This window comes from Mirounga leonina, unplaced genomic scaffold (assembly GCF_011800145.1).
Source record: "Mirounga leonina isolate KUSES-001 unplaced genomic scaffold, KU_Mleo_1.0 Mir_94, whole genome shotgun sequence".
Taxonomy (NCBI): domain Eukaryota; kingdom Metazoa; phylum Chordata; class Mammalia; order Carnivora; family Phocidae; genus Mirounga; species Mirounga leonina.
This window is the reverse complement of record NW_023270855.1, coordinates 53,251,015-53,277,763: the sequence shown is the minus strand read 5'-3', so window position 1 is coordinate 53,277,763 and position 26,749 is coordinate 53,251,015. Positions and strand designations below refer to the sequence as shown.

At 62.7% G+C, this 26,749-nt stretch overlaps 4 protein-coding genes across 5 annotated transcripts; 2 read left to right on the top strand and 2 right to left on the bottom strand.

The window, feature by feature from the left end:
- Nucleotides 1-206: 206 nt before the first annotated feature.
- Nucleotides 207-14,985, top strand: TIMM44 (translocase of inner mitochondrial membrane 44). 2 transcript variants are annotated; one of them, XM_034996897.1, is made up of 13 exons: nucleotides 207-319; nucleotides 2,995-3,096; nucleotides 5,829-5,999; nucleotides 7,050-7,130; nucleotides 7,873-8,022; nucleotides 8,754-8,893; nucleotides 9,152-9,237; nucleotides 9,936-10,028; nucleotides 10,117-10,241; nucleotides 11,585-11,635; nucleotides 13,336-13,425; nucleotides 14,059-14,115; nucleotides 14,434-14,985. In XM_034996897.1, the coding sequence occupies exons 1-13, from the start codon at nucleotides 275-277 to the stop codon at nucleotides 14,551-14,553; spliced, it is 1,311 nt and encodes a 436-aa protein (XP_034852788.1). In that variant the 5' UTR covers nucleotides 207-274; the 3' UTR covers nucleotides 14,554-14,985. The 2 variants fall into 2 exon arrangements, with proteins under 2 accessions (XP_034852788.1, XP_034852787.1); XM_034996896.1 differs by having other exon boundaries at nucleotides 275-319; nucleotides 14,005-14,115.
- A 593-nt stretch (nucleotides 14,986-15,578) lies between these two features.
- Nucleotides 15,579-16,975, top strand: CTXN1 (cortexin 1). Its single transcript, XM_034996699.1, has 2 exons — nucleotides 15,579-15,703; nucleotides 16,066-16,975. The coding sequence occupies exon 2, from the start codon at nucleotides 16,101-16,103 to the stop codon at nucleotides 16,347-16,349; it is 249 nt and encodes an 82-aa protein (XP_034852590.1). The 5' UTR covers nucleotides 15,579-15,703; nucleotides 16,066-16,100; the 3' UTR covers nucleotides 16,350-16,975.
- A 1,441-nt stretch (nucleotides 16,976-18,416) lies between these two features.
- SNAPC2 (small nuclear RNA activating complex polypeptide 2) lies at nucleotides 18,417-20,845 on the bottom strand. The gene is made up of 5 exons (XM_034998621.1): nucleotides 20,639-20,845; nucleotides 19,918-20,037; nucleotides 19,690-19,758; nucleotides 19,121-19,412; nucleotides 18,417-19,029 (listed from the first exon to the last, which is right to left on the bottom strand). Exons 1-5 carry the CDS (start codon nucleotides 20,819-20,821, stop codon nucleotides 18,698-18,700), a joined length of 996 nt encoding a protein of 331 aa, XP_034854512.1. The 5' UTR covers nucleotides 20,822-20,845; the 3' UTR covers nucleotides 18,417-18,697.
- A 968-nt stretch (nucleotides 20,846-21,813) lies between these two features.
- On the bottom strand, nucleotides 21,814-24,316 carry TGFBR3L (transforming growth factor beta receptor 3 like). Its single transcript, XM_034997577.1, is given in 7 exon segments — nucleotides 21,814-22,159; nucleotides 22,351-22,423; nucleotides 22,632-22,790; nucleotides 22,883-23,003; nucleotides 23,636-23,944; nucleotides 24,034-24,181; nucleotides 24,183-24,316. Coding segments are annotated over 6 exon segments (939 nt in total). The 3' UTR covers nucleotides 21,814-22,159; nucleotides 22,351-22,355.
- Nucleotides 24,317-26,749: the final 2,433 nt, after the last annotated feature.

Genomic DNA, 26,749 nt, shown 5'->3' with positions numbered 1-26,749 from the left:
ACGCCGACCTCCAGTCACGGGTCCCGCCTTCCGAAATCCTGCCCTATCAGAGGCCTAGCTCTCTAGGAATCTCCAGCTCTTAGGCCCCGCCCCTACCCCGGACCGCTCTCCAAGGCCCCGCCCTCCCCGGGAGCGCTGTCTAAATCAGGGGCTGTTTCCTCTCCGAAACCCCGCCCCCAGGGCCGGCTTTTCCCAGGCCCACGCCGCGCCACATAGACGCGGCTGGTGACGCCATCGGGCCGCGTTGCCAGAAGGTCACACGGGATCCAGCAACATGGCGGCGGCGGCGCTGTGGGGAGGCTGGTGTCGCTGCCCGCGGGTAAGCGGACGTGCAGGGTTGGGGTGCGGGGTGGGGGCGGGTCTAGGGAGCTCCAGGCCTGCGACCTCCAGGGCCTTTTTGTCCTCAGGCCTTTGGCCCCCTCGGCCCTTCCTTGGGCTCAGCGAGAGCCTTGGGTTCAGGGCGTTGGGTCGGCGGAGGCCGGGCCCGGGGTCCCGGAGCGAAGCGCACGGGCGGGGGCAGAGCGTGCCGGCTGGGAGGCGGCCATGGGCGGAGCCCGGCGGGGGCGAATCGCCCCTCACTTCCTGATCGCGCTCCACGTGCGCAGGGGAGTGCATGGTGGCCTCGGCGCCCAGTGGAGGAAGAGCGAGAAGTCAAAACACCGTGACAGTCACGGCCCGCGTTTATATGCCGGGTCCTCTACCGAGGGCATTTCCTGCATCGCTCCTCCTAAGCCTCCGTGTGAAAGTGCGGGACGTAGTTCTCTCCCTGGCTGAGAGCTTGAGCTCGTGGGGGCGGTGGGAGTTGAGGTGTGTATGGAGCGCTCAGAAAACAGTAGTACTTCATGTTGCTGGAAGTCGGTTAGGAAACTGGGAGTCAGAAAGGTTAAGCAACCTGCCCACAGTGTCAGCTGGGGGGTAGCTGACCTGGCCAAAATCCTGGGTCAGACTGACGACAGAGCCAGACTGTGGAGGGAGGAAAATATCTTACAGGGATCCTAGTGTGGGGAGAAAGAAGCTGTCTGACTCAGGGCTGATTTTTTTTTCTTGGCTGCTTGTCTTTTGAGTCAGGGTTGAGAGATTGAATTTACACGTTTGGATTTGGGCACAAAACTGGTGGGGCACCAACCTCAGGTTTGGGCTTACTGTGGAATTTCTTTCCCAAGTTAGACAGCCATCCACTTCTATCTCAGACTGTTGCTGAAGTCAGTGCTCCAGGATCAACAGGTGTAGGCAGAGAACAACTTACTAAACTAAACTCTTGGGAGTTACTCTCTCTCTCTCTTTTTTTTTTTTTTTAAAGATTTTATTTATCTGACAGAGAGAACAAGCAGGGGGAGTGGCAGGCAGAGGGATAGGGAAAAGCAGGCTCCCAGCTGAGCAGGGAGCCTGATGCGGGGCCCGGTCCCAGGACCCTGGGATCCTGACCCAGGCGTCCCAGGAGTTACTCTTTTTTACAAAAATAATTTTTGGGGGGCGCCTGGGTGGCTCAGTTGTTAAGCGTCTGCCTTCGGCTCGGGTCATGATCCCAGGGTCCTGGAATCGAGCCCCACATTGGGCTCCCTGCTCCGCAGGAAGCCTGCTTTCCTCTCCCACTCCCCCTGCTTGTGTTCCCTCTCTCTCTGTCTAATAAATAAATAAAATCTTCAAAAAAATAAAAAAATAAATCATTTTTTTGGTAAGTTTATTTAAGTCATCTCTACCCCCAGCATGGGGCTTGAACTCATGACCCCAAGATCAAGAGTCTCATGCTCTTCCGACTGAGCCAGCCAGGCGTCTCAGGAGTTACTCCTGAACTATAGGAGATGGTGGCATTTGTATGAGTTTGGGATGTTGCTTAAAGTTTCTGGAGAAAGGAGGCGTGAAACAGGGAGAGGAAAGGCCCAGGGAATGTGGAAATGGAAGAGTGGTTTTTTGACTTTTTTTAAAAGTCACTTTTAAAAGTCACCTGACACTGTGGGCAGGTTGCTTAACCTTTCTGACTCCCAGTTTCCTAACCGACTTCCAGCAACATGAAATACTACTGTTTTCTGAGCACTCCATACACACCTCAACTCCCACCGCCCCCACGAGCTCAAGCTCTCAGCCAGGGAGAGAACTACCTCCCGCACTTTCACACGGAGGGTTAGGAGGAGCGATGCAGGAAATGCCCTCGGTAGAGGACCTGGCATATAAACGCGGGCCGTGACTGTCACGGTGTTTTGACTTCTCGCTCTTCCTCCACTGGGCGCCGAGGCCACCATTCACTCCCCTGTGCACGTGGAGCGCGATCAGGAAGTGAGGGGCGATTCGCCCCCCGCCGGGCTATGGTTCTATGGAGTCATTGACATCAGCGTGTGTGGTTCAGTGCTGGGTGCTAGGTTTCAAGGCCTGTGCAGGTCCAGGCCCTTCTCTTATGGAGCTTAAAAGTTCTTCATTTGGTGGGAGCAGAAATGCCTTTCACATGGCATTAGTAGTGTTTTTGCCCTGGTGGATCCCCTCAGTTGTCCCACTGGCAACCCAACCCTGGGACATGGTAGGTTTCTCCCAGGGTTGTGCCTGGAACAGTAAGTTCTCCGTGTTTTACCTCTGAAAGCCCAGGTCTCTGGCTTTCTGGGGCTGGCAGAAGTGGGGGATGCTTGTGAGAGAAGACTGTTTACTGCCAGCATCGAGGCTCTGGGTGCCCATTTCAGTCTCCAGGATTAAATTAGACTGGCACGATTCGCCTTCTTCCACCATAGTTTGGCATTTCCTGGGACTTCTCTGGTTTTCCCCAGGTTCAGAGGCAGGAAAGTAGACATGGACCCTGGAGGTGCAGATCCAGTGTCGTCTTTTCCGCAAGATTCCACTGGCTTCTCAGAATTTAGCAAGATTGCAGAGGGTCTAGCTTACAGCACAGGCATGCGGTAAAAATCGGCAAATGAGTCTTGGGCGACCCCCAGCTTTTTAGTGTGGCCTGCTTACTTCCCAGTCGTTCTCTTAACTGAATTGGGTCTTTCTCTTTTCTCCCCCAATTAGAAATGCCTCGGCAGTGGAGTCCAGTTTCTGTCCAGCCACAACCTGGTGTCGCTATGCCATGGTACCTATCCCATACGCCGGCCCAGCAGAGAGCTGCCCGTGGTGAGTGACTCAGAATGCTAGCAAGCTGAGAGGAGGGGAAAGTCATCTGAAAGATCAGGCCTAGTTGACGGGAGAGAGGGCTGCAAGATGTTGCCCACACTGCCTGGGGCAACTGATTGGCTGACATTCCACATCTAAGGCCTTTGGGCTTCCAGAGTCCAGCGTGCTGGTCCTCTCAGGATCTCGAGAGGTGCTTGGCATTAACAGAGGTAGAACTCCCGCCTGACAAGGCAGATGATGTGTCAGCTCTAATAGCTGGAAAGGCATCCCTGGACTCAGCTGAAATCCACCTCCCTGTGGCTCTTGCCTTTTCTGCGTGACAGCCCTCCAGGCATTTGAGCAGAGTCACCCATCTCGGGGGCTCAGTTTTCTGTTTCTGTTGTTCCCCACAGACCGCATTTTCTAGAGCTTTTGCCCTTCCCTTCATACCTCTTCAACCATGCTTCTTTCTGTGGGTGCCTCACCACCACGGGGAGGAAAGCCCAGAAGCTGACCTACTTCCCCAAACCCACACACTGGGGCAGCTCACACCCTACCCTTCCCTCTGAGTCTCCTCCCAGCAGTAGACTCACACAGGTGGCGCAGTCCCAGACGGTCTTTTTTTTTTTTTTTTTAAGATTTTATTCATTTGATAGAGAGAGAGAGCACAAGCAGGGAGAGCCGCAGAGGGAGAGGGAGAAGCAGGCTCCCCGCTGAGCAGGGGGCCCGATGCGGGACTCGATCCCAGGACCCTGGGATCACGACCCGAGCAGAAGGCAGACGCTTAACCAACTGAGCCACCCAGGCGCCCCCCAGACGGTCTTAGAACCTGTACTCCCTCACCAAGACTCCATTCCCACCCCCACACCCCGAGAAAGGCTGGCCAGGCTGGCCCTGGGGCTTGATGCGGGCTCAGGAGTCAGTCACCCTGAAAAATGGGAAGGCAGGCCCCGGCCATGGCGCTGCGCTGGGACACCATGGAAGTGGTCCCTGCCCCATGCGGCGGCTCCCTCGCATGGTTCTTCAAGCATTCCCTTTTCAGAGCCTGCTCTCATGCTTTTGGCGAAGCAGGGACCCAACCCTGGCTCAGTCTGACCCTGGAGCCTGTATCTTGGGCAATGTACTGGCTCTTGTGCGTGGAGTGGGGCCTTGGCCTTTCTTTTGGCCTCCCTAGGCTCTGGCCCCTGGGTGTGTCGGGGTTTTCCTATGAGGGGGACCCCTGAGCTTCAGCTCTTGGTGACAGTGATCCATAAACGAGGGAGGTTTATGCCAAGCCCAAGGTTGACATGTGAGGCCCAACTTGGGACTTGACTCTGACCCCAAAGGAAGAAGTTACCCCGGCCCCAGAAGCCCAGGGAGTAGGGCCCTATGCCAGCTTCTTTGGGATGTTGTCCCAGTCCTGAGCCCAGGGCCCCTTTGGGTGTTGACCTTCACCTTAAGATGAGCACATTTGAATCCCTCTGAGGATTCTAAGCTGCACCCGTTTCTCATCCAGGGTCTCCTCTGTTGAAGAAGGAGCCTGGTACTTTGTTTTGTTTTAGAATAGACTTTATTCTTTTGAGCATTTTTAGAAGTACAGAAAACCTGAACAGGAAATACAGAGAGTTCCCATCAGCTTCCTCTCCCCCTCTCCTCCCACCTGGGCACACAGTTTTCCCCGTGAGGCATTTTCGCCATGAGGCGCCATCTAGCATTAGTGTAGCATGGTTGTTCCGACTCATAAGCAGGTATTGATCTGTTATTAACTGCAGTCCACAGTTTGCCTCAGGGTTCGCTCTGGGTACTGTACATTCCCAGGCTGTGGACAGACGTCTGCCCGGTGTCCACCATAGTCGTGTCACAGAGAGTAGTCTCGGTGCCCTGAAACTCCCTTGGGCTCTGCCCATTCATCTCCCCCCCACCCCACCAGCCTGTGACAACCACAGATCCTTTTACTGTCTGCATGGTTTCACCTTTTCCAGAAGGGCCTAGAGCGGGGATCATACCGTCTGGAGTCTCTTCAGACCAGCTTCTCTCAGCTAAGGTCCTCTGTGTCTTTTTTATTTTTATTTTTTTAAGATTTTATTTATTTGACAGAGAGAGACACAGCAAGAGAGGGAACACAAGCAGGGGGAGTGGGAGACGGAGAAGCAGGCTTCCCGCGGAGCGGCGTGCCCGATGCGGGGCTCAATCCCAGGACCCTGGGACCATGACCTGAGCCGAAGGCAGACGTTTAACGACTGAGCCACCCAGGCGCCCCTTCTGTGTCTTTTTTAAATTGAGATGTCATTGACATATGACGTTGCGGAAGGCCACAATATCTTTTCATGGCTTGCTAACTCATTCCTTTTTATTACTGAATAACATTTCATAGTCTGGACATCTCATAGTTTACCACCTGATGCCTTCTTTTCTAAATATTTTTTTAAAAATATTTTATTTATTTATGAGAGGGAGGGAGGGAGAGAGAGAGAGAGAGAACACGAATGGGGGTAAGGGGCAGAGGAAGAGGGAGAAGATCACCCTTGCACCTAGGGAGAAACAGACTCCCCACTGGGCAGGGAGCCCAACTTGGGGCTCCATCCCAGGACCCTGGGATCATGACCTGAGCTGAAGGCAGATGCTTAATCGACTGAGCCACCCAGGCGCCCCTCACCTGATGCTTTTTTTATTTGACTTTTGTCGCTCATAAAAGAGGTAGCTATTCATTGTGAACCCCGTATCGGTACAGAGGAAAAAGTACAAACCCTTTGTTTCTTTTACATTCTTTCTAGTCCAGATCCTATTCTTCTGGAAACAGGAAAGGCTTTCTCTCTGGCTTACTGGATAATATCAAACAAGAATTAGCCAAAAACAAAGAAATGAAAGAAAGTATTAAAAAGTTCCGAGATGAGGCCCGCAAGTTGGAAGAGTCCGACGCGCTCCAGGAAGCCAGAAGGAAATACGTGAGTCCCTCTGCTTCGCGTCTCCCCTGGTGGGACACTTGCTTCCCACGCGGTGCCAGCGTGGCGGGGGAAGGTGAGGTCACTGCGCTGGCCCAGCTTCTCAGCCGCTAACATCCTTAGCTTGTGCCTCTAAACCAGGGACCTTTTGCACTCAGGGTGACTGGAGGTCCCGAATTCGTTCCCTATCACCTGTCGAATCCTCCCGTGGCTGAGCCCTCTGCTGGCCACAGGGGCCACAAGATAGAAAGTCCTTGGGCCTTTTTTTCTTCCTGCCTAAACTCCTGTGCTGAGATGGAGCACCGTGCTCTGCACACCGGCAGCGCCAGCTTCTCTGGGGAGGGCGTGAGAAATGCAGGGTCTCGGCGCCCCCCATAGCTGCCGGGCCCGCAAGTGCGTCGGCTGGCCTCCCCTGGTGACCGCTGGAGCAGTGGGCTTGAGATGCACTGGTCATGGCCCTCTGAGTGAAGCGGGTAGAAAGCGGGTTACAGCACTGCAGGTGTCCTTAATGGTCGCCGTCTCTTAGCGAGCGGGCTCCGCCGCCTCTGCCGCATGAGGGCTGTGGGGTGGGGGCAGCCTCCCCTCCTACCAGTGGGCGCCCGCGCCAGGACCCTGGGCTTTTTGTTCTCCGGGCCCCCTCCCAGGCCATGCGCAAGGCCTATTCCGTCGGCGGCAGGTCGCCCTTCCTTTCCATTAAGGAAGGGGTGGTTTGGGGGCAGGTCGGGGGGACAGTGGCTGCGGGAGATCCGGCAGGGGCTGGCAGCTGCAGGGGTGCAGAGTGAGGCAGGATAATGTCAGTGAGCCCGGGGGGAGGGGCTGCGGAGGGGGCCAGATCACCCCTGCACCTAGCGAGGGAGTGGAGCCAGGGGCTGGGCCTAGAGGGTCTCCACGTGTCAGCCTTCGGCTGCTGAGCCCGCCGGCCGGGCTGTGGCGCAGTGAGGGGCCCTGGGGTGGGCAGGCTGGCAGGGGAGAGGGCTGCTGAGAAAAATGCTTCTTTGGACCCTTGCCTGTAAGATAACTGCGGCGGCGTAACAAACAACATCCCTCCCGTAGAAAACCATTGAATCCGAAACGGTGCGGACGAGCGAGGTGATAAAGAAGAAGCTGGGGGAGCTCTCGGGCACAGTGAAGGAGGTAACGGTCTCTGGGCTGCCACGCTCCATTGGCCGCGGCTCGGGGCCATCTGTGGGTCGCGTCTGGGAGGAGAGAGCGGTGCCGGGAGCAGCGGCAGAGCTGGGGCCCGGGCAGGGAGGACTTGGCGGGACTTGGCCCGGGGCTGCGGAGCCGTGGGCGGCAGGCGAGGGAAGAGCCGGCCTGGTGCGGTGGCTTCTGGAGTTAGGCTGCGCGGCGCCCCCAGGAAGGAGAGCAGAGTCACACTAGCCCACGTGCCCTGCAGTTTACCACTCGGGTGAGAAGCTTAGCTGCCGCTGGCAAAGACTGGATCAGAAACGAGGATTTTTTTTTTCTTCTGCCTAAACACCAGGAAGCACTGCTTGGCCCCCAGGCGAGGGTGGGGAAGGCAGGGAGTTGCGCCAGGGGCTTCCTTTTTGTGCCTTGTTTTGCTTTTCTCTGTTCTGGGCAGGAGAGCAGGGCAGGCCGGTGCAGTGCTGGATGCAGGTTTCTCCCGTTATCCCTCGGCTGCCTCTCCTGCCCATTCTGGGGAGAGCCAGTTGACCTGGTGTCTAGCCCAGAGCCCAGGGGTCCAGCACCCCAGACTTTGTACACGGGGGGCCTGAGTCTCGGGGCCCCACGGGCCAGACAAGCTCAGAACACCCGTTCCCACCCTTTGGAGGGCTCAACTGGCCTTAGCTCTGGGGGAGCTCATGCAGGCCCCGAGCAGTCCTGTGCTGACACCCCTGTCCCTCTGTCTCAGTAGAGTCTCGACGAAGTCAGTAAAAGCGACTTTGGCCGGAAAATCAAGGAGAGCGTGGAAGAAGCAGCCAAGACTGCCAAGCAGTCCGCCGAGTCAGTGTCCAAGGGTGGGGAGAAGCTGGGCAAGACTGCCGCCTTCAGAGCCCTCTCTCAGGTGGGGCGGCCTGGTGCCCTTGCTGCCGGGGGTGCCCTTGCCTTGGCCTGCTCAGAGTCCAGGAGCCAGAGTTCCCACCTCGGAGCTCAGCCCACCCGAGGCACCCAGTCTGTGCTCCACTCCCGGCTAGGCAGCCTCGGGCAAGTGAGAGCTTCTCAGCCGCTAACATCCTTAGCTTGTGCCTCTAAACCAGGGACCTTTTGCACTCAGGGTGACTGGAGGTCCCCAATTCGTTCCCTATCACCTGTCGAATCCTCCCGTGGCTGAGCCCTCTGCTGGCCACAGGGGCCACAAGATAGAAAGTCCTTGTTTCTGCTCTCAAGGGGTATGGGGTCCCAGGAGGGGATGAGGAGTTCCTGAGTGACATGTGACAGAGGAACATACAGGGAAGGGGCCACAGGTGGAGGGGGCAGGCCCTACAGAGCGGGGGGTGCACAGCCAGCCGAACGGGGCCAGAGCCTCTGTCTCGGGGAATGAGAGGGAGGCCAAAGAAAAGCAGGGTCCATCTAGAACAGTCCCACTGCCCATGCAGGGAAGTCGGGCAGGTCACTCTGAGCCACGTGACCTCAACACTGGGGGAGGCCGAGCCCCTGGGGTGTCATCAGGCCCTACGGTGGGGTTCCCAGCAGATGCTCTCCGACGTGGGGCGCAAACACACAGGCCCACCGTGGTGGTCTGCGGTGTCGGGCAGGTCCCGAGTGCCCACCGCGTGGCTGGCTGCTTCCCTCCAGGGGGTGGAGTCTGTGAAGAAGGAGCTTGACGAGAGTGTGCTGGGGCAGACCGGGCCCTATCGGAGGCCAGAGCGGCTCAGGAAGAGGAAGGAGTTTGCGGGAGAGAAGTTCAAGGAAGAGAAGGTGTTTGAGCCCAATGAGTAGGTAGCAGACCGGCCAGCGCACTGGGTGTGGCCGAGCGCCGCAGAAGGTTCTGCCCGAGTCAGTTCATTCCTCAGCTTCTTTTCTGCTCAACAGTTCCTGCTCCCTAGTGCGTCTGGGGGCGCGGGTGGGGTGGGGAACAGGAGAGAGGAGGCTGAGAGGCGCGGGGTGGGCTGTCCCGCTACACCCCTCCCCCCGGGGCCGGGTGGGTGGCGGGGCTCCCGCGCCGCTGCTCACCACCGGCCCGGTCTTCCCAGGGAGGCCCTGGGAGTCGTGCTGCACAAGGACTCCAAGTGGTACCAGCAGTGGAAAGACTTCAGGGACAACAATGTGGTCTTTAATCGTGAGTGTTCACATCTCGGAGGCTCAGCTGACAGCGTAGCCGTGACCGCGGAAACTCACTGAGTGCTCCCCATGTGCTGGGCACAAGCCAGACCCCCACTGTACAGAGGAGGAGACCGGGGTCAGAGAGGACCAGCCACTTCCGCAGGATCGCCCAGCCAGTGAGCAGCAGAGCTCTGGCAGAGCACAGGCCGACAGGCAGCCCTGCTCACGCGGGCAGCGGTACATTTCGGGCTGGCGGGCCAGGGACCCTACCATGGGGGCCGAGTCACCCATCGCTGCCGTGGCCAGAGCGGTTGCTAGCAGCAGGGCGGCCGGGCAAACGGCTGTGGATTTCCCCGTGAGACGCTCCCTCATAGGGGGCGCTGGTGGGGCCCGGCCTGCCAGCTCGAGGCCCCAGAGTTCTCTGTTCTTGTCTGGGGCATGGGGCTCCCCAGGTGCCACCCACCCTCGTCCCTTGTCCTGTGGGGGTTGCTAGAGGCCTGTTTCCTTTGGAGGGAGAGCCCCAGCTAGCAGGGCGGCCCCTCACGGTTCGCACAGCCCCCTCGGCCCACCGCTGGGGACGCAGGCTCAGAGAAGTCCCCTTGTTTACCCAGCACGGAGACTGGATCTTGTAGGGGCCCCGAGGAGCCCTCGGAAGTCATGGAGTAGGGGTGTCATTCTGGAAGGGCCCCTTGACCCCGGCCCATGTCCACACAGGGTTCTTTGAGATGAAGATGAAGTATGACGAAAGTGACAACGCACTCATCCGGGCGTCCCGCGCACTGACAGACAAGGTCACGGACCTGCTGGGTGAGTGGCTTGCCTGTCCTTGCCACCGGGGCTGGCAGCAGGGGAGGGCCGCGGGCCCTCGACCCACTCCTGGCTCGGCTGCCTCCAGGGGGCCTATTCTCCAAGACGGAGATGTCAGAGGTGCTCACGGAGATCCTGCGAGTTGACCCCGCCTTTGACAAGGAGCGGTTCCTGCAGCAGTGTGAGAACGACATCATCCCCAACGTCCTGGAGGTGGGTTGCCCCCTCAGCGGGCCCTCCCCATCCTGGCCGGTCTCTTATCGCCCTGGGCTGCGCACGACAAACCGGCTGTGGCCTGATGGAGCGCTCTGCCAGGGCAGACACCTGTCCCACCTTCAGAGGCCTGAGCACCCCATGCCTGGCCCTTGTTAGTCATGCACCTCTGAGAAGGCACCTGGGGTCGCCCATGGGCCCTGCTGGTCCCCACAACGGCAGCTGCTTTCTTGCCTTGGCTGTTGGGTGCGTCTGCTCCCGGGACTGAGTTCCCTGTCACGATGTCCGGCAGCAACTCCTGCCTCCCTTGAAAGCTGGCCTGGAGCCTCCTGTCTGGTTCCCTCGTGCTCTGTGCTTGAGGTGGTTCCTTGGAGGTTGCAGTGAGCGGCTGCCCGGGGCCTTTCAGGAGTGGGTGAAGCTGTAGCCCGTGGGGCAAGCCATGAGGGGGACCCTAAGGGGGCTCTCCTCCGAGGTGTCCTCTCTATGGGAATCCTGAATCCCATCTTCTATCCCCTTCCTGGCTCAGAAACGAGGAGGGAGCGGCTTGCCCAAAGTCCTGCTGCAACCAGCCCTCCACAAGGCCCCTGCCTGAGTCGGCTGCCTTTTCCTCCACCATGTCTGCTCCTTTAGCCCCCAAGACGTGGCCGGAGCCCAGGAAAATTCCTAATGAGACCACAAAAAGGCCTTGCAAGCCCCAGTGGGTTCCTGTCCCCTCCTCCTGCCTCCTCCATCCCAGTGACCTTCATGGGTCCCCCTCCCTTTCCGATTTCCCAGGTCCCTCACGCCACTTTGGGCAGGGAGGGAGGAGGTAGACATGGAGCGATCCCCAAAAGCAGCAATCCGAGCACAGGCAGTTTCTTCTGGGGTGAGGCTGTCTCAGCCCCCAGCCTGCTTGTGCTTTCCCTCGGGCCCTCAGCTCCTCCGTCACCTTGAGCAGGTTCAGCCCTGCCTCCAAGTTCCTGTGGAGGTCTCCCCCATGGCACCTGGGGAGGCCACCCCTGGGACCCCTCCTCTGTGCTTTTGTGGACCCAGCTGTGCAAAGCTCCATCCCCAGTGGAGGGAGAATGCAGCTCTTGGCCTCCCTGGCTCAGTTTCCTGGCCAGGGTGAGCCCACCACGCTGCCACCTTCCTCTGCCTCCTCCCACGAGGCCCTTGGGACCACCCTGGGCTGCCGGGGGTCACACACACAGGCCCTTAGTCCCCAGGGCCTGAGGAGGGGCGCCCATTGCTGCAGCCCAATTCAAGGCCCCCTGCTCCCCAGGTAGAGCCTGTGGGGGAGGGCCTCCTGCCTAGATCGTCCCCTCTTAGTCTCGAGCTAATTTTTTTTGTTTTCCCCTTTTTAGGCCATGATTTCTGGAGAGCTCGACATTCTCAAAGATTGGTGCTATGAAGCTGTGAGTACTTCTTTCTTTTTATTTTTTTCTAGTTAGGCCTAAAAAGAATCATAGCTTGGAGATCTGCTTGGGCAGCATGGTCTGAGAAGGGCATGACGGGGTCTGGTGTCCTGATTATGGGGGGACCCCGGGGGCCGGGGCTGGGCGGAGAGGGGTGTGTGTGACCTTCCCATCCCCGGGCCAGCGTCCATCATCACGCCCATGTCACAGGCATCATTAGGGTACAGCACGAACACAGGCAGCATTTGCAGGACACAAAGCGCTGGCTGGACTCATTAGCTGTCCTCACTTTGAGTTCCCGAAACAGATCAAAACAGACGGTGATAGATTTCCCGCATGGGGAGGAGCCGTGTCCTGACGAGGCCTGACTGCTCCCCGGAGTCGGGGCTCAGGGTCCCCGGGCTGCACGGTGCCGGGCCATGGGTGACAGGGTCAGCCCCCCTCAGGAGCACACCCTGTCTTCCCTGGAGCCTGGCAGCCTCCCCGTGCCTGCAGGGCTCTGGCTGGCCACCTCGCCTCCCCCTGCTCACGCCCTGACCTGTGTCTTTGTGGGTTGGTTTTTTTTTTTGTCTTTTTCTGAGCTTATTTGTATTAAGCAATCCAGAGCCTTTTTTGGCTGACTCTGTTCTGCTTCCAGCTCACAAACAACTTGGGAGAAAGCAGAGGAGAAGATGTCAGATTTTTTTTTTAAATACTCCTCTGCATGGTGACTAATCCAACAGGCATTTGTGAGTGGTGGTGGTGTTTCTTTTCTTTTTTTTTTAATACTTTGGCACCATTAGGATGTGGTTGATTATCTTTGCCAGAGAGCTGCTGGTGCCCCTGGAAATGCACTTGAAATTGCAGGTGCTCACACAGAGGTGTTTTTTAAATGTCATTTTTTAAGAATCACACCAGAAATGGGAGCGGCAGCATTTGTTTTCTTGGTAGCGGTTATTTCCATAAAAAGTAGTTGTGATTGGAATGTCTTCCATCATAGTTGCTGAGTCCAGAGAAGCTTCTGGAGGAAAGCTACAAGGCTGCACATGTCCTGGGCCTGGGAGCAGGCTGGGGCGGGGCCAGGGGTGTTATGCGGGCTGCCTGCGGGCAGCGGCTTCCCGGAGCAGCTGGTCAGCGAGGAGGAGGCACCCCGTGCAGCTCATTTCAGAGCAGCCCGGATTAGGGCAAATCCTAGAAAACGCGTTGGATTCCAGGCCAGGATTCAGAGTGCGGTGAATAGGGGCAAGTCCACGATCAGCCAGAGAGGCCTCAACTTACCCCTGGGGCTGTGTTTCAGATTCTGCAGCAGGAAAATTACCAACTCTCCCGGTGATGGCACTTTCAGTCGGTAGTCTTGATGCAGTGCTGCCTTTATAACGAGGGAGGGGTGTGCGCTGCGGGCCAGCAAACGGGGGGCACCAGCCCGCCTGCTTGGACCCGTGCTCCTGGCGTCCGCCACGCCCGGCGTAGCACAGCCCCGCGCCAGGAGCCGTTTCTGGACGGTTCGAGGGCTGAAAGCGCGGGGCTCGGCTGGCGAGCCCGCCTGCGGGGAGAGCCGCCCAGGACCGCGTGTCGGGCCCCGCGGCGCGCCAGCCTCGGTGCTGCGGCGCTCGGGCGGGGCCTGCGTTCCGGCGGGGCTTGCGTTCCGGCGTGCGTGCGTGCGGCCCCAGGCGTGCGTGCGTGCGTGCGTGCGGCCCCAGGCGTGCGGCTTCTCGTTGCAGACCTACAGCCAGCTGGCTCACCCGATCCAGCAGGCCAGGGCGCTGGGCCTGCAGTTCCACTCCCGCATCCTGGATATCGACAGCGTTGACGTGAGTGTCTCTCCCGGGGGGTGTGCTCGTCACAGGGGCGCCCCGTCCCTGCAGGAGTCCTGACATGGGCAGGTGCTTGGGTTAAGGGACCTCCGGGGCCCCTTCCGCGGAAGCCCGTGGTGGGAGAATTCTTAGGCAGGTGGCAGACGCGGGGGGTGCTGCTGCCCAGACCTCGGGGCCCCCAAAGGCAGTATTGCCCCTGCGCCTTTACTGGGAAGGGGGGCGCTCTGTCAGGACCACTTAGGCCCCGACGGTCCCTATGGGGAGCTGGAGACACGCCAGCGCACGCTTCCCTCTACCCCTGCCTGTGTGCACGACTGGGCCCTTTGCGGGGGGCCTTGATGTGGCCGCCCAGCCCAGGTCTTAGCAGTTCAGACAATGGGTCACATTGGGAAGGGTCTTGTGGGAATCTCCCACCTGGAAACGGACGACTGGACTCCTCAGCCTCCTTCCGGGGCCTGGCCCAGCGAGGGGCACGAGGGGGTGCTGGGGCCGCTCTCTGGGAAGCGGGGATCTGCACCACAAGGGGAGCAGCAGGGAAGGGGTGTGGCCACTCTAAGCCCCCCCCCCCCCCCGCAGCTGGCCATGGGCAAGATGATGGAGCAGGGGCCTGTGCTGATCATCACTTTCCAGGCCCAGCTGGTGATGGTGATCAAGAACCCCAAAGGCGAGGTGGTCGAGGGTGACCCGGTGAGTGTGAGAGGAAATGGAGCAGCACGGGCAGGTGGCCATCTTCAGCTGCCTTGCACTTTGGAGCCAGGAGGTTTTGTGACTGTGCAGAAACAGCAGGGCCGGGCTTCCAGAAGTCTAGGGTCCCAGTCAGGCCTGGTGGAGGTCAGAGGGTGACTGACCTGTCTGGTTGGGCCAAGAGTTGCAGCCTCTGGAGCCCAGAGCCAGGCTGACACCCCCAGCCCCACTCCCTGGTCCCTCCTGGTGTCCCCTCTGTGTTCTGCCCTGCTCCTCTCGGCAGCCCCTTGTCCCCAGCCCTCACCTTCCCCGCCCCGGCAGGAGAAGGTGCTGCGCATGCTGTACGTGTGGGCGCTCTGCCGAGACCAGGACGAGCTCAACCCCTATGCAGCCTGGCGGCTTCTGGACATCTCCGCTTCCAGCACAGAGCAGGTCCTCTGAGCACGGTGGCCGCGGCCGGGGGCTCCTGGGCTGGATCAGCACGTGATGGACACCCAGAGGACTGCTGTCTGCCCGCAGCAGCTAGACCTCTGAGGACAGGACTGTCGGTTCTCTACCAGGGCGGCACGGGGAAGGGCGGGCAGTTGCCGGGGCTCCTCCCCACAGTGCCAGCCCCCGCGCTGCCCCTCGGCCCCGCGGGGCTGCTGAGCGAGGTCACTGCAGTGCACAGGCCCGATGGTGCCAACGGGCCCCTACCCAGGGGCTCTCTGGAGGCAGGAGGACAGGGCCCAGGCCCCCGCCACTCAGAGTGGCCCACTGGCCACTTCAGCCAGGGCATTTTGGCTCCGTTTTTTATTTTAACAGTGCCCTTATTACCCGTGTGTATATGCCTGCGATTTGGAAATAATAAAACACCAAAGTGCAGGAGAGCAACTTGGGTGGTCCGAGGTGTCTGTCACTGGGGTGGGGCGGGAGCTGACCAGGAGGTCACAGGGAGGTGGTCAAGGTCACTGAAGGAACTGAAGCTCTGGAGGGGGCAGCCTTGCCTGGTCAGGACCCTGCCCGCCCTTGGGTGACCGAGACAAGAGCTAGGGAGTTTTCAGTAGTCTGGCTGGGGTCTCGGAGGGTTGGGGTTCCTAGAGCTGGAGGGGCTTGAGTGCCAATAGGAGTGATTTTTGGAGGCATTGGGATCCGTCCGCGCAGGACATCTGGTCGAGGGGTCTATCGCAGAGAATGGGGGGAAGGTGCGGAAGTCGGGCTGGGGTGCTTCTGGGGTGGGGTGGGCGAGGTCCTCGGTGCTGAGGCTCCCCGCGGCCGGGGTCTCCCAGGCGCCTCCGGGGGGGGGAGCGCCGTCCTCCCGGAGGCCGGGGCGGGGTCGCGAGCCCGCGCACCGCTCCCTGCGCAGCCTCCGCCCCCCGCGGCGGCCCCGCCCTCGTCGCCATGGGAACAGCCGCGGCGGCCCGGCTAGCGTGCGGCTCGCCTGCCTCGGTCTCCAGCGCTCCAGGGGCGGGTGGGGTGGGCTGAGCCCGGGCCGCCGCCGCCACCAACCGCCGCCGCTACCACCGGGGAGAGGCCGAGAGCGGAGCCGGCGCGGGTCCCGGAAGAGAGCGCAGCCACCGGGCGCTCGGTCCCCGTCCCGGTCGAGGCCAGGGTGAGGGGCGCGGCAGGGTGGGGGGGGTGGGGGAAGGGTCCCCGGGACGCCGAGAACAAAGGGAGCGGGGCGGGGGACAGGGTTTCGCCCCGCTGCGCCGCCGGGGCTGCGCGTTCGCACCTGTTGTGCGCGGGCCGGCCGGGTCCGGGCTCCCTCTCCCCAGTCTCAGCGCCCCCACCTGCACGCACGGCCGGAGTTGGGTCCCCGCGTGCCTGTGGCGGCTTGCCCGCGAGCCCGGCTTGGGCGTAGCCGGGGGACGGAGGCGCGGGCGGGGGCTGTATCCGGGCAAGGTCAGGGGGCGGTGGCGGGAGGGGACGGCGCAGGGGCGGGAAGGCGCAGGCTCATCCTGGCGCCCCCGGCAGGCCCTTCCTCCGCAGGGCGCGCGGCGATGTGAGCCATGAGCGCGACGTGGACGCTATCCCCCGAGCCGCTGCCGCCGTCGACGGGGCCCCCGGTGGGCGCGGGCCTGGACGCGGAGCAGCGCACGGTGTTCGCCTTCGTGCTCTGCCTGCTCGTGGTGCTGGTGCTGCTGATGGTGCGCTGCGTGCGCATCCTGCTCGACCCCTACAGCCGCATGCCCGCCTCGTCCTGGACCGACCACAAGGAGGCGCTCGAGCGCGGGCAGTTCGACTACGCGCTGGTCTGAGCCGTGCCCTGCCGCTCTCCGAGGGGCCGACTCGACGGGGGCGCCGCCTGGCAGGGAGCGCTCAGGACCTCCGCCCCAGCGCCTAGCCCGAGGGAGGAGGCCGTTAGAGGTCCGGCTCCTCCCCCTCAGACCCCTCCCATCTTTCCTCCCGGCCTGGCCGGAGCCCCACTTCGTGCCTTTATCCCGCCCCGTCCTCGCTCCGTAACTGTAACTCGCAGGCTCTGCTGGCCCCCGACTGGGAAGAGGACCCCCACCCCCACCCCAAGGCGTATAGGTGGCTCTGCTAGTGCCCTGCCGCCGAGCATGAGTGTCCTGTCCATTCCTGGATGCGGGGGACCCCCGTGTCCCCACTCCCTCCCCTGTGGTCTGGCCATCCTCACTCCGCCCGCGATCCCCCCTTAATGTTGAGCTGCTCCTGCGGGGCAGGCTCTCCTGCGCCCATGGGGTGGACGCTGCACACCCATATGCCCTGCGCGGCCTGCCCCGGAGACCGAGCCTGGAGAGCACCAATGGCTGTTGTGTCCAGGACGCGCGGCACCTTCGGTGGGAGGAAGAGTGCAGGCAGGTTCTCCCCAGTACAGGTCAGCGCCCCTCCCTGGCCCTCCTGCCGCTTCCCCCTGCCCCCTTCCCGCATCCCCCCCGCGGCCTTCCCCATGCCTTCCCCCTCCTCCCTGCCTCTGAGCCGATGGTGTCAATAAAAGCTATTACTGAACGCTTACTACATGCCAGGCGGTGCGTGAGTTAGCGCGTGCTGCGCGTGACCTGTCCCCTCTGCAGGACCCAGAGCGAGCCCTCTTAGCATCGCTGTTCGACAGCCCGGGGGATGGAGGCCCAGGCGGCCTGAGGGACTAGCCTGTACTATACTGAGTGGCGGGATTCCAGCCTGGCTGGGATTTAAACCCAGGTCTGACTTCCACATGCTCTTAATGGCTGCCCCATGCTGCCAAAACACGCAGGCCGCATTCTGGGGGGACTGACGGGTGAACTAGCTCCCTTCCGCAACGCGCATCGCCAAGGTCCACCCCCCCTTCTTTCCCTTAACTTGGGGAGACTGGAGGCTGTGGAATAACGGGACTAAGCGGGGCTGGGAGGGGTGGGGGGCCCCGCTCAGCCGGCCCTGGAGGGTGCCACCAAGACGTGGCATGATCTCCTGGCACTGACCACATCTGCTCCCCCAAACCTCTCTCAGCCTGGTTCCTCCTGCCCACCATTCACACGCGCACTTTGGAAGCTGGGAGATGGGCAGCACAGAGTGGGCTGGCTCTGCTCCACACCCCCCGCCCGGGAGCCTGTTTGTGCCCCGGGGAGCCGTGTGCAGTGTGTGGGGAAGAGCAGGCGCTTCTATAAAAGGAAGGCTGTGTGAATGCACGGGCTCTGCGAACACATCTACCAGCTCCCAGAGGACTAGTCAGGCTGGGGGGGGGAGCTGTGGGAGGACACCTGGCTCCCCTGCCGTGCCCTCCCCAGCCTCTCCCTGAATCTACACCCTCAGGCAGGCTGATGAAGGGGGGACCCTTGCAGGGAGACCCCGCCACAGTCCTGGGAATTCGGGGCCTTTGGCAGCAGCCAGGACCCTTCCTCTACCCAGCTCAGCTCCTCCCTCCCTGCCCCTCTTTGCTTTGCTGGGGGGTGGGGGGGGATGACTTACTCCCCTCCCTCCGACCTCCTGCCACCTGAGGCAGCCCACCCCTTACCCTTGACCTGTACCTGGGGCCTGGCTCCTCCCACCTGGCTACCCTCTGCTGGCTTCTCTTCATCTGTGTGAGGGGAGGTCACCTGCGCTGAAAACCCTGCACTCAACACCTGTCAGGCTCAGGCTTCATCCTCCATGCAGTCACCGAGGGTCCCCTTCACGGCCAGACCAAGGTCACTCCAGGTGGCACTGAACCAGACCTGGCGGCGGCGGCAGCCTTTACTGATGACGGTGCCTTCCCCCCTCACATGCCCCCCATTCAGCCCTGGGACCCCGAGCTCCGGCACTCCTACCTATGACTTCTTCTGGCACTTTGGGCCTCCACTCCCATCTTTAACTCCCAGGAAAAAGGGAACAAGACATAATGGCAAGAACTTTACTCACAGGACATAGGATACAGGATGTTGGGACAGGCTTTGTGGGGGGAGGGGCTGGCTGCCCCCACCTCAGTTCTGTGGCCAAACCCCTGTACAACTGTGCTTCTGTTTCGGAGACCCCTACCGTGTCGATCATCTTCAAGGCCACCCCCTGCTGCCCACCATGTCAGGGACCTTCCACCGTGGCTGGGTCCTCCTGACAACCCAGGACCAGCCCAGGCAGGACTGAGGGCCAGGGGGCTCACAGATGTCTGGTGTATTTTCCCCCTACCGGGCCTTCACCTCGCAGGGCTGGCTGCCTGGCCCAGCAATTCCAGGGGCACCAGGAACGGGTTCAGGGGGCAGACCCCAGCTGCTTGCCAAGCAGACCTTGGCTCACTGGGCGGGGCATTCTCTGGAGCCAGGGGCACGGCCTGGCTGGCCTCCTCTTGCCCCGGGGAGCTTGTCCCGGCATCCTCAGCTCCAGGCACCAGGCCCTCTGTGGCTGGGTCCGGCTGAGGGGCTGTCAGGTGCACGTACATATCCGACATGTGTTTAACCAGGGCATCGCAGGGCAGGCGGAGCAGCTCCTCGGGAAGTGCCAAGAGCAGGTCGAGGACCACCGCTGCCTCTGGTGATGGACACAGAGGGGTGGGGTGAGGGCAGGGGGGGCCTTGCTGCCCGGGGCTCGCTCCCTCCCAGCCCCTGCCCGTTACTCTCACCAGCTGCAGAAAGCTCAGGGCCATGACACCTGCGGGAGACGGACGACAGATACTTGTAGATCTTCTCAAAGTCCACGGAGAAGTCGCCTTCCGACGACGGGTCAGCCAGGGATGCAGAAGGTGCCTCGGGGGCGGGGCCATTCGCCTTAGGGGCGGGGCCCGGGGTGTCAGGGCTCGAGTCCTCCCGCCCTCCAGGGGCGCTGAGCAGCAGTAGCTTCCCACGCGCCTGTGTGGGCTTGGGGGGCTTGGAGTGCAGGAGGCTGACGGGCTCCGTGGCCGCGATGGTGAGTACCTGGCAGGAAGAGAGATCAGGGAAGGAAAGGGGGAAGTCCTCCCATCCGCCTCTCCGCTGCCCTGCACCCAGCTGAGCCCTCCACCTCCACCTGCTCACCAAATCCTCCCTGTTAGACGTAACATAGGGGAGCTGTCGGAAGCGGGGTCACTGAGGCTCAGGGTGTTCAGTGACTGGCCAGCGTCACAGAGCTGGCAAGAGGAAGGGCCCCGGAGCCAAGTCCCCCTAATTTAGACTTATACATAACACCCCCATCCTGCCTGTGGGATGGCTGTACCTGTGAGAAAGCCACAGTCAGGGCCTCCTCCAGCGGGCCCGTTATCTTCTCAGCCAGATCCATCCATACCTGGATGGGGCGACCAGAGGGCACACAGTCGGCCTAGGGACCAACCCTCGGGGGTCTCCAAGCCCTGCCCCTCCTGGGGATCCCCCTGATCAGGTTATCCCCCCCAACACCCACACCATGCCCCAGGGCCCGGCCTTGGCGGGCCTTGTCCTGCCTCACCTCGATGGGGGCCGGGGTCTGTGTTTCCCGGCGCCTCGGACCCTGCGGGCCACCGGGATGCACCCTCTGAATGGCCTCCCGGACCACGCGGCCCTTGAGCTGCCGTAGGAAGTCCCGGATCTGGATAAGAGAGGAGGAGGCCGAATGGGCCTTCTACACGCCCAGGGTTGGGGAGAGAGGCCAAAGCCTACTGCCTGCTCCCGGACCGGCACTGCTCCCTAGCCTCCGGCTACCCCGGTGTTACAGGTCTCAGTGACTCTGCCCCGGGGCTCGGGCCCAGGCCCCAGGTGTGACCAGCCACCCCATAAAGGTGTAAGGCCGGTTCTGCTTCCTCCCCGCAGCCAGGGCCCACCCTCTGCGAAGGACTACCCTGTTCATCGCCCCGCTTCACCCACTCGGCCCCGTTTCCTGGCTCTCACTTCAGCCTCACTGCCCTTTCCGCCCTGACCGGGGGGGGGGGCCTCCACTCCGTCTAATTCGGAGTCCGACCGACCCCTCAGCCTCTCGCACGCGCGGCCTCCACCTCGCCCCGCCCCTCAGTCTCGCATGCCCCGCCCCTCAGCCTCCTGCATGCCCCGTCCACACTCAGCCTCCCTTCCAAGTCCCCCGCCCCCACCCCGCGCTCGCCCCGCCTCCCCGCCCCGCCCCTCAGCCGCAAAGTATGCCCCGCCCACATCCTAGCCGAGGCTCCAGCCCCCCTCCCTTCCCAGGACCCCCTCACCTCCGCCTCGCTGCGGCCCGGCAGCTCCCGGGCCAGCTCAGCGGCGTCCGGCTCCGGCTGGCCCTGCCGCGCCTGCAGTAGTCGTAGCAGCTGCCGCTTCTCGCGGGCGCTCCAGGCCGCGGGGCCGGTCACCTCACCCAGGTAGCGCGCCGGGGCCGCTCGCCGCCGCTGCGGAGGCTTCATGCCGGCGAGGGCGGTGTCTGCGTCCCGGGCCCGTTTCCCTGGTAGGCGGGGTTACGGAGGCCGCTGGGGCCAGAAAGCACGGCGCGGAGGCGGAACCAGATGGGGGCGTGGCTCCGCGTTTGCGGCCGAAGAGAACAGTTTAGATGGCAGAGGATGGAGAGACTGGCATGCGAACGGAGGTGGGGGCGCATGAGACACCCCACCTGCCTGCATTTTATCTCCTCCGTGAACTGGAGCCGAGACCTTAGATCTCCCGCCCTCCCTCCATTCCGGGACTGAGTCTCGCGAAACTCCTACTGTGTGCTTTGCTTCTCCAAAAGGAGTGGACCCTGGCAGGAAGGCAGCTGTTCAGTGGTAGCCAAGAACCTGGGCTGTGGGGTTGGCTAGCCCTGAGGACCTAGAGCAAGTGATATGGCCGAGCCGAGCCTCAGTTTCCTCATTTGTGAAATGGAGCTAGTAGTCCCGCTCGAGGGAAGGGAGGAAGTCGGACAGGAGACAGTTACGAGCTCTAGACTAGACAGAGGGCGCTGGAGCAGAGACCAGAGGTCAAGGCCTTAGCGAGGGCAGGGTCCAGGGTGGGGGTGGAGAGCGGAGAAAGCCTGGCTTTGGGAAGACCGCCGGAGGCAGGTGGGCAGGTGCAGGGCTTGAGGAAGGAGGCGGAGCTTATTAAAACTTAAGCACGTGGGCTTGGGTGTCCCTTTCTGTTTGGGAAAAACTCCCTTGGATCTCCCCTGGCCTCCATCTGCACACGTATACATGGGCGTGTGAGCCCGGCCCCCAAGGCCTGGTCCAAGGCCTCTGCTTCCTGCCCCCTATACCCGCGCCAAGCTCACACGCAGACTTCAGAACTCAGCAGGTCAGACCAGATGTTTATTTTGAGCCCAGGTGGGAGGGTGCGAGGAGGAGCGCGTCGGGGGCGGGAGGGTTCGGAGCAGAGACAGTGGTCCCGTCGGGTCCGAGGTGGGCCGCGGCCGGTGCAGTCCTGGCGGGCCTGGTTCGAGGCCGTGGCTGGTGTGTCTCGGGACCTTGCTGGGGGTGCGCCATCCCTGGCGAGGGGCTACCCAGGCTGAGCGAAGGAGAGGACACAACGCAGGCCACCCCCTTCCCAGCGGATCACTGGCCTCCTCCGTCAGTCTGTGTGCGGGAGTGAGGGTGGGTGCTAGGTCTGAGTCGCGAATTCTCCTCATCTAGTGTCTGTCCGAGGTTTGAGGACCCCTCTTGTGACACAGAGCCCGAAGTTGGCCACGGGTGACCCAGTGCCCGAGTTTGAATTCCAGCTCCACCAAATTTTGTGACCTTTGACAAGTTACTTCAGAGAGTGCCTCATGGGTCTCATTTCTAATATGGGGATTATAATAATATCTACCTGAACGTTGTTATGAGGATTACATTAATTAATAGGCATGAAACCTTCCGAACACTCCCCGGCACAGGGAACGCCTAAAACGCCATTATCATCACCTCCCTCTTCCAGCTGTCCTACCGGCCCCACGTTACAACCCTTTCCCCCCACCCGTACCCCCGTTTACCTGCCTCACTGGGGCATCCTGGGCTGGGGGCCGCTGGGCGAGTCTCTCGGGGCCGGACCGGGGGTTGGGGGCGCTGGAAAGGAGAGGGAGGCTGCGGAGCACTAGGGGTTCCTGCACACTGGGCCGGGGCAAGGGCGCCCCCTGGGGGCTGCCGCGGGCGTATCGCAGGCAGGTCTGGGGATGGTCGGGGCTCCACCGGCTGGGTCGCGGCGACCCGGGGTCCCGACCCGCGGGGATAGGCTGGGGGCCGGGCGGAAGTCCCGGCGGGCAGAGCGTGGTACCTGAGTGCGCACAGACGAGGCCGAGCCCGGCGGCCAGCGCGGCGCCCAGCACGAAGGCAGCCAACACCAGCGCCACCACGGGCGCGGGCTCCAGGGCCGCGGGGGCCGCGGCCGGAGGCTCGGGGCGCACGGCTCTGCCGGGGACGCCCTTGGATGGCCCTGTGGGAAGTACGACACAGGGACTGGGCCCGGGCCACAGATGTCCTCCCCACCCCCCGTTCTCCGACCCCTGCGGAGAACTGCGCGCTCACTGGGGGGTGGCCGCGGCACTGTGACCACGATGGGCTGCGTCAGCGTGTGCAGGTGGGGACTGTCGGCACCCAGGCTCTCGCCGCTGCCGGCGTCCGTGCACGCCTCATCCTGAGGCAGACACTGGGGGGAGGAGGAGGCAAGAGATGGGCAGTCAGGCCCCAGGATTCAGGGACCTGTCTGTCCCCGGGTTTCCCGAGAGGTCTACGTGTCCAGCTCTCTATTGCGACCAGGAGTCGCACCAGTGAACTCCTGGAAATCCGACCCCCGAGAGGCCCGTGAGCCCAGCCCCTGAGATGTACAAGCAGCCAGCCACCCAGCCTGTGAGGACTGCAAATTGCAGCCCCTCAAGGTCACACGACCCAGTTCTCCGAGAACCTTAGATACCAGACCTTTGGCCCCTTGGCCGCCTCTGCATCCAGCCACCCAGCCCTGGAGGGACCTCCGAGTTCCGCCCCAGGCATCCCAGAGCAAGCCCAGCGGCCATTCCCTGTCCCCTGGGGAACCCTTAGGCAGAGCCCCGCAGGCCCCCCTCTCCGTCCCTGAGCCCAGCCACCAGCCCGAGAGAGACCCAGCGACTCTCCCCAGCTCCGAGGGACCCCCGTCTCCAGCCTCCAAAGCGTCGGACCCCTAGATTCCCAAGCTCCAAGGAGCTCTTCCTTCAGAGGCCGGACGGCCTGTGCCCAGCCCCCCCCCCCCCCCCCGGCCCCGGGACTGGCCCAGGCGCCCAGATTCCCGGCCGTGCGCCCGCGCACCAGCGATGGCGGCGGCAGCGTCAGAGGCGCAGGTGTCCGGCGGGCTCCCCGGAGGCGGCGGCAGCGGCTCAGCTGGCAGTGCAGGAACTGCACCGAGGCGTTGAAGACCGGGCGCAGGCGGAAGCTGAAGCGCGCGGAGCCGGCAGCACCTGGGCGCGGCGGCGGCGGCGGGAGGACGACCGAGGAGTCGGCGGGGCAGCCCCCGCGCAGCAGCGCCAGGGCGGGCCCCGGGGTCGGGCGCGAGGACGGCGTCACGGAGCAGCGGTGCAGGACCAGGCCCCAGCGCGGAGAGGGTCGGGCCAGGGCCGCCTAGGGGGCGGGGGCGGGGGCGGGGGCGCGATCAGCAACGGCCGCCCGCCACCCGGCCCGCCGCGCCCCGGCGCGCCCCGCGTCCACACCTGCACGAACACGCGGCTGTCGGCCGGGACCTCGAGCGGCCCCGCGCGGCGCGGGAAGGCCTCCTCCGCGTCCGACAGCTCCAGACGGAAAAGGGGACGGCGCAGCCAGGGCCCGGGCGCCGCGGGGAATGGGGGCGCTGGCGGGGAGAAAGGGTGACACGAAGCAGGTCGCGCTGCCCCTTAGCCCCTCCAGGCCAGCGGAGCAACCTTCCCGCCTCCTTTGGAAAATGGATGCTGTTGCGGTGCGGGATTCCCCGGTGCTCGGTGCTGGCAGAGTAGGCATGGTACGTCCCCTGAAGGTCCGGGGGCCGCCACCGCCCAGCAGCCGAGGCTGGGAGCAAAAATGCGCGCCTCTGGGGAGGAGCCCCCCTTCCCAGACCTGGATCTCTACCCCCACAGCGGACCTGGGACTCCCTGGCGGGGCAGGGTTGAAGGGTGCCTGACGGGGGGCGGGGAAGGCGGCCAGGCTGGGTGAGGTCAGCTACCCAAGGGGCCCAGCGCCCGCTTGGGGAGGGTGCTGCCCCCCCCTTCCTTTCCAAGGTTACCGTGAGCAATGGGGAAGGGAAGAAGGAAGTGCTGTCTCTCTGCCCCTCTGGCACAGCTGGAGCCCAGCCGGGCCACCAGGGTCTCCGGCCTCTCCATTTGTCCAGGTTCCTTACTCCCAGACCGAACGCAGCAGCAACACGGGGTGGGGACCCACATGCACCCACACCCCCTCTGCCCGAGGGAGGCACTCCGCTGGGATCCTTGTCAAATAATGTTCTCAGGACAGTCCCCACACGTTTCCTAAAAGCATTGGTACACCGCTCTCCCACGGTCACTGGCATCAGTGTACCTGCTGGGGCCTCTGAAGAAGTTGGGGGTCCAGGAGAAGGATCTGGAGACGGGAGACAGAGGCAGAGCCCACCTGCCCCCCCCCCCGCTCCCCCAGGCAAGGCAGAGGGGCGGTGGAGCCGAGAAAGGGCAACACGGGGATGGAAGCCTGATGAGCCGTGTCCCCAGCCTCTACGTACCAGGCGGTCCGCTGGGCAAGGTGGCGACCCCGGGGAGCAGGGCCAGCAGCAGGAGCGTGGCACCCAGCATGCTGGACCGGCGCCCCCAAAGTGTGCCCCAGGAGTGCAGCTGCCCGCCAGACGGCACCCAGGCCCGACAGGTGGGCAGGCGGCCCTGTCCTTGGCTGAGCAGCCACCCCAGGAGGCGGGGGCGGTGGACTGAGGGGTGTGCATCAGAGCCGGCGCCCAAGGTCTGCCAGGGATTAAGGGCTCCTCTCTGGCCAACCTGTGGCTGGCGGGGTGGTGGGGAGGGAGGTCCGGCACACTGGTCACTTGATATGCGGCAACTCACTACAAATACGACCCTTCCGGGCCCGGCTGGGCTTCAGTCCCCCGCCCGGGTGCAGAGGCCCCAACCCCTGGAAAGGCATGGCCCCCCCCCCCCCCCCCCCCCGCCAAAGTTCAGGCCTCACAGCCCCTTCCCACCTCTTGCTGCCCCGGCCTGCCAAGCTCAAGACACACCACAGACTCCGTGGAAGAAAAGGGAAGGGTTTTATTCTCAAGCGTCTAAGGATTTACAAACGGGGGCATTTCGTTTTTAAAAAGGGCTGGGGGAATACTGGCGACCGGGGAAGGGGTCGTGGGCCGGCGGCCTCAGCCAAGCCGCCCCAGGCCCCTGCCCGCCCGCCCACCCGCTCCCCCCTCTGCCTGGTCAAGAAGGATGGCTGGTGACTGGCGACGGAGGGAGAGGACAGGAAAGAGGCAGAGGGGAAGAAGAGGTTCCCCCAGAACCCACTTCACGCAGAAGGGGGGCAGGGGCGGGCAGACGCACTCACAAAACAGAAAATAGTTAAATAAAAATAAATCCAGGTGGCTGGCCCCAGGGCCTTCACTGGCCCTGGGCCCAGCCACGGAACCTTCCAGCTACCCACAAAGGCCACGCCTCCCCTCCCCTCCTTGGCTGGGCCAGGTGAGGGAGGTGGGGGACCAGGCCTGTGGGCCCCCCACCCTGCCCCCATCCCCTCACAAAGGGGACCGGGGCAAGAGAAGGTGGCCGTTTCCCTCCCGGGCGGGGGGCAGAGAGCAGAGAACTCCAGGACTTTTGAACGTGCGGCGTTTTGTGAGTTTGGAGCAGAACGAGAGTCCGCAGGACAGACCGGATACAGCGATGCCTAGGCCTAGACTGCGTCCGCTCCGTCCGGCCAAGTTCCTCACCTTTGGTGTTGGTTGGTTTTGTGGTTCTGTGGGTTTCTGGTTTTTTTTGTTTTGTTGTCCACTTAATTTGCATGCATCACCAACAAAAAGGAAACACACCCCCTCCCATTCCAGCTGCTGCAGAGGGCGCGGGGCGGACTGGCCAGCTCTGGGGGAGTCGAGGGGCGCTCAGGGGCACTCCAAGGGCGTGACTGCCTGCACACGCCCAGCCCTCAGCCAGCCCCACCTCTGTCCTGTCACACGTCCTCGAACCCCCACACCCGCCCCTTGCACCCTCGATCCCTGCCTCCCCGGGGCCCCGGGGCCCCGCTCCTGCCACTGACCCCCTCCACCACCTCCCTGCCGCCGCAGCGTCCGCTGCCCTCACCGTGCCCTGCACCCGCCTTCCCTGAAGGCCACCCCGTGTGGCCACGGCCCCTCGGGCTCCCTCCACGCCCCCTGAGGTCCTCAACTCACCCCCCCGAGCTGTGGCCAGTCTCCAGCCCCGAGGGCTGGCCCCGAGGGAGGAG

Bases quoted from the DNA above. Each gene is read 5' to 3' on its own strand.
- TIMM44 (XM_034996896.1), top strand. From the start codon at position 275: ATGGCGGCGGCGGCGCTGTGGGGAGGCTGGTGTCGCTGCCCGCGG. The intron at 7,131-7,872 runs GTAACGGTCTCT...CTGTCTCAGTAG, and splicing joins TCTCGGGCACAGTGAAGGAG to AGTCTCGACGAAGTCAGTAA. The intron at 10,242-11,584 runs GTGGGTTGCCCC...TCCCCTTTTTAG, and splicing joins TCATCCCCAACGTCCTGGAG to GCCATGATTTCTGGAGAGCT.
- CTXN1 (XM_034996699.1), top strand. From the start codon at position 16,101: ATGAGCGCGACGTGGACGCTATCCCCCGAGCCGCTGCCGCCGTCGACG.
- SNAPC2 (XM_034998621.1), bottom strand. From the start codon at position 20,821: ATGAAGCCTCCGCAGCGGCGGCGAGCGGCCCCGGCGCGCTACCTGGGT. The intron at 20,038-20,638 runs GTGAGGGGGTCC...TCTCTTATCCAG, and splicing joins CGGGCCGCAGCGAGGCGGAG to ATCCGGGACTTCCTACGGCA. The intron at 19,759-19,917 runs GTGAGGCAGGAC...CGCCCCATCCAG, and splicing joins AGACCCCGGCCCCCATCGAG to GTATGGATGGATCTGGCTGA.